We start from the raw sequence: 8,593 nt of genomic DNA, 5'->3' as shown, positions 1-8,593 counted from the left end.
ATTGTCTCTTTTCGGAAAAGAGGAAAAATTGACCTTTTATTCAGATAATTATTCTTTAAAACATAAATTATTGAGATAAATTAACATTTAATCCCTGAATCTGATAAAAGAATTTCAATTTAGTTTTAATCTTTTTTAATCCACATTAACTTTTAAATTTCACTTTTTTTTCTTCAATTTTAATCCATGTTAGGGACTGATATGAATAAAAAAAGTATTATATAATCACAGACCAAAATTTAAAAATATCAAGTCTAAAGCTAATATGAATAAAAAAGTTTGAGGACCAAATTAAAATAAACTACAAAATTCAAGTCCCTAAATTATTCTTTAGATTGATTATTTTTCTGAATAATAAATATAATATTAAAAAAAAGGCATAAAAGTACAATGAGTGACAGAGAGACTAAAAACAAACAGCATCCATCTTCTCCCCCATTTGGGTTTCGTGACACTGACACTCTGCTTCTAAGCTTTACTTTTTCTCTTTTTTCTCTCAATACTGTTTCACTAAAAAATGCCAATCAAAAAAGATCCTTCGATTCCACCGCCGATGATCAGCAAGATCGGCCCTTACACCGTCTTCGTTACCCCTCCGTCAACCCCTTCTCCAACTGACCCTCCTGTTTTTCACTCTCCCAAGAAGGCCGCGCCGCCTTCTCCTTCTCCTTCTGCTCCGCCGCCTGTCCAGCCACCTCCCCAACAGTTCGACAAGTCTTTCCTTACTTCCCAATCCCTTTCCGACGGTTCATTTCTGGGTTTCTTCAAAAACGCTGCCTTCAAACTCCAAAACGGTATCTCTACTGTTTCTTTCCTTGTTTTTTTTTTGGTTCAATTATGGGTTTAAATCATAAACAATTCATTTTTTCTCCTTTGTTAATGTTTTTGATTGTTTGTTTGTAGCTCATTCAAGCTTGGATGACCATTTAGCTCGTTGGTTCGGCTTAAATCAGTCCAAGTATCAATGGGCATTGGACGATTATTATGAGAGCAAGGGATTGGTAAGTGTTCATAAAATATTCCTTTTGTTGTTGCATTTTCTCGGGAAATTTTTTTGTTTTTTCCGGATCATGACTTTGGTATATTTATAATTTTAGTCCTTGTACTATGTTGAAATTTAGGATTTAACTCCTCTACTTTAATGCGAAATTTACTTTTATATTGCTATTTGGACTATTAGTAGAATTTTAGAAACAGTTTTAAGCATTTCAACATATCAATTTATTACTGATAGAATATGACTAATTGGATTTTCACATGGCCTAACTGTGTGATTAAGTTGAACCTACTAATAATATTATATTATAAAAGTAGAGGACCAAGTCATGATACATTAAAGTATTTGGATTAAATCTCTAATTTCATCATAGTAAAGGGACTAGAACCAACTTTTAAGCTCCTTTAAGTTTGGTAGTTTGGTGAAATGAAATCAAAGTATTTCTTAAGGTACTTTGTGAAGTAGCTTATAAGCAATTTGTTTCATTTGTTATAAACAATGGTATGTATTGTATTATAATAGAGATATAACCAAAAAAAAAAAAGGGTCCAATTATGGTTCTAGTTCCCATACTATATTGAAATTTGTGATTCAATCCTTTATTTTAATTTGGCATAATTTGATCTACTTTTGTAATATTACTAGTAGGTCCAAATCGATAACACTGTCAACTGTTGAAGTGGATTTCCATGAATTTGTTAACATTATAAACATTGTTATGAATTAACAGTTAATATCGTTAGCACTTTAACAGTATTTTCAGTTTGAGGATCACATTAAAGTAGAGGGATTAAATTCCTATTTTCAATATAGTAGAGAGACTAAAGCTATAATTAGATCTAACAACTATATATAGTTTGCAATGCTTTTACATTATCGACTTAATGTCTATAGGTTCATTAAGCCTATTACAGTGCTTTGCTTTTAGTTATATCACAGACACAGCACGAAAGTAACATTGATGTGCCAATGCGAAAAAAGCTGTTCATATTATCATTTTCGCTATGTTAAGTTCACTTCTTGTCGTTACTATCGCTCGTAGTTACTCAATACTTAGGATATCGACATCATTTAACGTCTTGAATCATTTTATTACAGGAAAAGGAAGGTGTAAAAGTGAAAGAAATATCAAGCAAAATACAGAGTGTGTAGCATACTTCTCGTCCCCGGTAATGAAGACCCTGAACCGTCTCGCCTTTTACATTTTCTAATGTTATCCTTTCTCGAGGTTATATCGTGGGTTTCGCTGTTTCTGCAGAACTTGCACTGAGTAAGGATGGTTGTTGTTTGTGGTCGAAAGATGTCCGGGTCCAAAAAGGGAACTTCGTTTGATGTCTCGGGATCGGATCAGGATTGTATGTGCTTATGTTCTTCCTTATACTATAGTAGCTAACTGAGCTTGTTTGTGTATTAGGGTTACCAAGTTAATCTCTCTAGCATTTGAGATTTGCTATAAACTGTGGAGGACATGTTCTTGTATCTGTTGTTATATTATTGAAATGCATCATTTTGTTGCTTAAGTTTCTCATTCATATGTATATGCATACAGGCAATTGATATGATGATCTTATTTTAAATTATTTCGGACCGGTTTAAAGAGATAATCGAGAACTAGACCGGGAATTCTGATCTAAACTCAAAAGTTCGACTTGATTAATTTGAAGAAAGTTGGGTGATAAAAAAATAAAATTAAATAGTTAAAACGATTATTTTGTAATTTTTATAATTGAATGATCAAAAGAGAAATTTAATTGAATGACCAAAAGAGATTTATTAATAGTTAAATGATAATTTTGTAAAAAAAACTCATAATTGAGTTTAATCAATCAAATCAATTGAACCGATACCGATAATCAATTCTGTCTGGTACATTGGAGATTATTTGAACCGGGGCAAAAATCGGTTCAACCAATAGAACCATAAAAACTGGTCTAAATTTATTTATTTTTTACTATAAAAAATTGAATATGTTAAAAGTTTTGCAACTCAATTAACATGAAATGGAAATACCATTAGAAAATAACTTAAAAAACCTGGGTGAATGAACCAACAAAGTGTTTTTGTAAAAAGATAAGAAGACGATTCTGGCAATTCTTACATGATCATAACAATGACAAAAGCAACTAACTCAAGAATGTTGTGGGTCTAAAGAATTATTGCCGAACACAGACTTTAATCCGGTTTTGCACTCAGAAACATGTAGCTCACTGCTCGGCAACAGTCTGTTCATGTCAATGCCAAAGCTTCATGCAAAAGCCAGCAGGTACTACGGATGATCCTTTGCTGGAGATACAATCGGAGAATGTGTCCACAAGCTGCTCCGCAAGAGATGCTGGATCAGAAATGAAGATATCAACGAATACTTTCACGATCCTCACTTCTTGCGGGGTTGCTCTTAAGCTGTACCAGGTGAGGAATTTCTGTCTGAAGTTCTTTTCGATATGTCCTTTGCATTCTAACCATCTGATTACCTTCACGTAATGCTCAAAATCTGTATCTGAGAGACCATTTTCCATGCATTCCTCGTCTTGTCGTTCTCCGGTTTTCTTCTTTGAGGTGCTTCCGTCTTGAGGGTCTTCTCCTTTCCCTGTCCCATCCTCGGCTTCCTTGTTGCTAGACTTCGATCTTCCACTTCTTCCTTGTATGTTTTTTACCATTTCCATCCTGCAGGGAGTGATTGGTAACCCAGCTTCCGAACAACCGACAAATGGTAAATGCTCGGTATCAGTCTCAACCGGGGTGTCAGAGCCATTATCAGTGCTTGTCTCCTCAGTAATTCGGTCCTCAGATGTGGGATTTTTCTCAACAATTAATGCATCGGAATCAAGAATCGGACCAACTATCTCCATTGCACGTTCCTCACCTAACATAGGAACTTCTTCCGGAATTCCATCTTCACCAAGGACAGTGCAGTTGATAGTACCTTTCGATAAACTTGTGGAAACAATTTTACCTGTGTCCTTGCAATACGTAATGTAATTGTCTGCCCGGTCATCATTCTGATCACTGTACGGAGTAATGTTATTAGTTTCGTCCTCCACTGAAGAAGGATTCGAAAGGCTGCTACAATTGGTTGTGGGGCTTTGGCTTCTCTCCATCATCGGGCAGCCCGGGCCTTCATCAACACTACATCTTGTTGAAATCGGAACTTCCCACGGACCGAACTCTCTTGTACCATCAAATGACACGATTTTGAAATGATATTCCGTAGCTGGAGTTAGCCCCATGACAACAAACCTGGTCTTCGGCACAAACATGATACAAGTCGATTTAGCAGGGTAATCCCGATCATGAGCCTTGCGATGCCATAAGGTGTAAGCGATAATAGTGCTCGCTAAAGGTCCTTCAGTACCCACAATCACAGTAACAGAAGTCGGACGAACATCTTCAAAACGTACTATTGCTGGTGAAGTCAAACATGAACCTGCTGAAAATGTCAGACGAGTTTATACACAAAAACGTGTTTAACTAAGAGTTCTACAAACTAAACATTACCTGGTATCGAATGTGAGATAGTATCGAAACACATTTTGTCCAGTGATTCCACAGCTAAAGAACATAGTTTTTGAACTTCAGGTCCTGAAGAAAGCCTATTGACTATACCCCTACCTATCTTAACGGGCAAACCAGTTAATGGACCAACCTCAGCTTCAAGCAACTTAACAGCTTCATCAACAATCTCCGAAATCTTACGATATTTTTCAGTCCTATTAAGAAGTTTCTGGCCTAAAGAAACACGATAACATAGAATGTCGACCCTCCTTGTATCTTTTGCAGCCATAAGTTGTTTTCTCCAGCACCTAATGAATAAATGAGACATTAATAGTAAAAAAATACGTAATTATAGGTGGTTCGTTTGTAGTAATTACCCAAGCAAATCATTTACTTTCCCACATGCTACACAATAAAAGCTCCCATCAAGAACAGCATGTTGTTTATCTTTACCAATACCGGACTTTTCATGTTTTAAAGCACACTCAAGATGACATGACATGCCACAAGAGTTTCCCAGGAAAGGAGGCTCCGAGCTGCAAATTAACCATAGACTAGGATCCTTATTGTCATCGAACTTATAACAGATGCAGCATGAACACCTCTTGCAAAACGTATCGTCTTGTCTCAAGGTAGCTTTGCAAGCCGAGTTTTTGCAAAAAATAGCATTAATCATGTCATTGCTGCCATTACGGATTACAGGATCATTAACTGGAATAGGCAGTCGAGAAGGATAATCAGCTTTCCTTTGCCTTTTGGATAATCTCGAGCCACTTGATAGGGATGAATGTGATTCGGGATCCGTCACACCTTCATGATCCCCTGAATTCTTTTCGGCTACAATTTTCAACAAGTTTTCAATAATTTTAAGCTTAGTCAAACCGGTATATTTCCTTTCCTTCCCCATCTCGGCACATAGGACTTGTAAAATCTCTTGGCGGCTCCATGATTGTAGCATTTCAGAGGCTCTACTTGTCCTCTTTGATAATTCATATACAAGTTCTCGTTTTTCATCCATGCTCAATTTACTACATTTTGATGGATCGAGCGCAACTCCTAAAGCGAAAGGAAAAACATAAAATTGCGAGTTAACAAGAGTTAGCACAAGAAAGTCCTAAAGGGACAAAAGATCCTAATACTAATATCAACTCGACAAAATGTCAGAAAAATACAAGAAATTTGTCATGCACTTCACACACAACAACGGCAATACTGACAAGATTACCAAATTTAGAACAAGAAAAAGAAAATCAACAAGAACTCAGAGAATTGCCGTTACGTAGTCAGTGTTATCAACCAATTATGGAAGTCATTCAGGAAGGTCGAATGATCTATATTAATCGAAGTAAATTCCGATCCACTCTGTTCTAAAACAGGAAAACTCATAATTGACTTGCATTAGAAAAAGTACATTCTGAACTACACCGAACACCGTGGATTACTAACATCACAGTTCAAGGAAGGGATTGAACACAATGCTATTTGACCTTTTACAACCTATTGCCATTCACTTTTGTCTATATATATATATATACACGGACACAAGTACGGGGACATGCCTTGGAGAGGATATATATATATATATATATATAGATATATACATACATATAAGTGTGAATGAACATGAGTATGAAGACGTGACTCTACAGGGGAAAAAATCAAACATACTCATGTCCAACACATAGCTGTATTCCGACGTAAACCGAAGGCCAAGCATACATTAATATAATACAATGAATGAAAGTAAATGAACAGTCAAATTCATCCACCAGTTGACCAAAGTGAATTAGTAAGAAACTAATGTATCAAATATGATGAAGAAATGTCAAAAAAGACAATATGGTACCAAATATCCACAAACGGAAAAAGAAAATTTAAAAAAGCATCTTTTAGCTGAAAACTAAGTTTAAAGAGAAAATCTTTACTGAAGTGAAAATAAAAATTAAAAAATTAAAAAATAAAAACTGAAACAATTTGACCAGCATGCAAAAGATCTAACCTTTAAGACCTTAAATAAACCATAGATGAGAAACAAAAAAAAAAAAAAAAAACCCCAAATCCCAGATTACATATCACTAAGAAAATCCAAAGAAGGAAAAAAAATTACATTCAAAAGAGGAATCCTTAGAAATAATAGCTAAAGCAATAAGAAAGCACTAAAACCCAGATTACATATCACTCAAAAAAAAAAACCCAAATTCTCTTTACCTTCAAAAGAGGAATCCATGGCAATAGGAAAGCACTCAACACAAAACCCACATTACAATCAAAACCCCAAATTTTCTAAGCCTGAAACCACAACAAAAAAGGAACTTTCAATTAAAAAAAAACCCCACTATAATTAGAACAAAGAAATAGTAGTGAAAATAAAATAAAGAAATCAATAAATATTTCCACCAAGAAAAGAGGCTTGAAATTCAGCCACACCAAAAAAGAATCCATGACTGAAAGTTTTGGGGTTGGTTGAGTGTTTAAAAGCCTCTCTTTTCTTTTTTTATCTATTCCTTCACCCTTTCTTTTTCTACTTATTAATATAATTTTTTCTGCAAAAAATGGAAACAGATAATATTTTATATTATATTATACTATTAAATGGGTCCTAGCTTTTCGTTGTGGGTTTTATATATATATACATATTTAATTTCATGGGAGATTCGAGGAGGAGAAGACGTGATAATTAATAATTATAATAATAATAATATTATTATTATTATTTATTATTTCGAGTTGGTGTTTGAAGTCTTTAAAATAAAATTTTTAATTTCGAGTTTTGTCTATTAAGAAAAATGGTCGTGGTATAATTTTGCCTTAGTTTAAAATTCAAGTCAGCTAGTCAAAATTTTATGTAATTATCAAATATAATTTAAAAAAAAAAAGATTATGGCATAGCAAAAATAATTAATGAATAATTTATTTATTTAAAATTTACATAAAAATCAATTGATATTTTGATTATAGTGATAAAATTATTTATTTATCATGTGCGGTGTTCGTGATTAACATCGATATTATTGTCAGTATATAAAAATGTGAGTTCAAGTGCGTTGAAGCGCATTATCTTTCTATTTATGAGTTGGAGAGAGGTTACGGGTAATTCTAGACGTTGTGCTAAAAAGAGCATATATGATCAAAATCTATAATGAGATTGTTCAAAAAAAATTTCTCGTAAAAATATAACTTAATTTATATATGGATGGTATTTTAGTAATTTATAATTATGTGACAGCAATTCAGTAAAACACTTGAGTGGGCTTGGATGAGCAGTGGGGTACGGTGTGGTTTGTTTAACTTACTTTTTATTTCACACTACAGAATCATTATAGTATTTAATATCATCGTCACTGTTATTTTTACACTAATCGCAAATAAATATATCTCCCATCCAAACCGACCTAAAATAAACTAAAAATCTCATCACACGTGTATGTGTGTGGAATCCATAAATATAGAATACAAATGTGTATTTAAAAAACATACAATAAATAATAAAATGTATGATTTTGAACTAATTAATAAAATAATACATAAAATATGTACGATAATAAAATTAAAAAATTATATTAAATTGTTTATGAGTCGGTGTCGAATTAACTTGTAACACCAACTCAATCAAATACATTATTAATACTATAAATTCTATACGCGTGTGGAAATCACAAATTTTGAACACAAATGTGTGTTTAAAAATAACAAACAAAAAATAACTATCAAGTGTGTGTTTATGAGAAGACTTTTAAAGATTCTAATTCTGCATTAGCCCAAAGAACTCATCAACTGTTGGAGTGTTTTAGTCATGTCATATTCATCATCTCTAGATAGGAAAACTAATATGCAGATAGACTGGTTAAACTTACTCACCATAATTCATATGATATGTGCTTGTATGAGGTCTCCCTGTTACGAGAGATAAGTTAGTTTTTGTAACTAGCTTGAGTATCATTTCTTTTCATAAAAAAAAAACAATAAATAACAAAATATAAGGTTTGAAACTAATTGAAATATGTACGTTATTAAAAAAATTAAATTAAATTGTTAATTATGGTGTTGTCATCAATGTCAAATTAACATTTGATGCCAACTCAGTCAAATGCATTATTAAAATAT

General features: G+C 33.3%; 2 protein-coding genes across 5 annotated transcripts; one reads left to right on the top strand and one right to left on the bottom strand.

The window, feature by feature from the left end:
* The first annotated feature begins 381 nt into the window (after positions 1-381).
* Positions 382-2,517, top strand: LOC108468861 (pectinesterase inhibitor 10-like). Its single transcript, XM_017769719.2, has 4 exons — positions 382-794; positions 904-1,001; positions 2,096-2,166; positions 2,256-2,517. Exons 1-3 carry the CDS (start codon positions 518-520, stop codon positions 2,147-2,149), a joined length of 429 nt encoding a protein of 142 aa, XP_017625208.1. The 5' UTR covers positions 382-517; the 3' UTR covers positions 2,150-2,166; positions 2,256-2,517.
* Positions 2,518-2,987: 470 nt separating this feature from the next.
* On the bottom strand, positions 2,988-7,079 carry LOC108469706 (VIN3-like protein 2). Of its 4 annotated transcripts, none has more exons than XM_053018043.1 (5): positions 6,917-7,079; positions 6,698-6,778; positions 4,867-5,545; positions 4,493-4,797; positions 2,988-4,424 (listed from the first exon to the last, which is right to left on the bottom strand). In XM_053018043.1, exons 2-5 carry the CDS (start codon positions 6,714-6,716, stop codon positions 3,229-3,231), a joined length of 2,199 nt encoding a protein of 732 aa, XP_052874003.1. In that variant the 5' UTR covers positions 6,717-6,778; positions 6,917-7,079; the 3' UTR covers positions 2,988-3,228. The 4 variants fall into 4 exon arrangements, with proteins under 4 accessions (XP_052874003.1, XP_052874002.1, XP_017626193.1 ...); XM_053018042.1 differs by having other exon boundaries at positions 6,887-7,075; XM_017770704.2 differs by having other exon boundaries at positions 2,988-4,421; positions 6,887-7,074.
* Between the last annotated feature and the right edge of the window lie 1,514 nt (positions 7,080-8,593).

Source organism: Gossypium arboreum, chromosome 8 (assembly GCF_025698485.1).
Source record: "Gossypium arboreum isolate Shixiya-1 chromosome 8, ASM2569848v2, whole genome shotgun sequence".
Classification (NCBI taxonomy): Eukaryota; Viridiplantae; Streptophyta; class Magnoliopsida; order Malvales; family Malvaceae; genus Gossypium; species Gossypium arboreum.
This window is presented reverse-complemented; position numbering and strand designations above follow the sequence as displayed.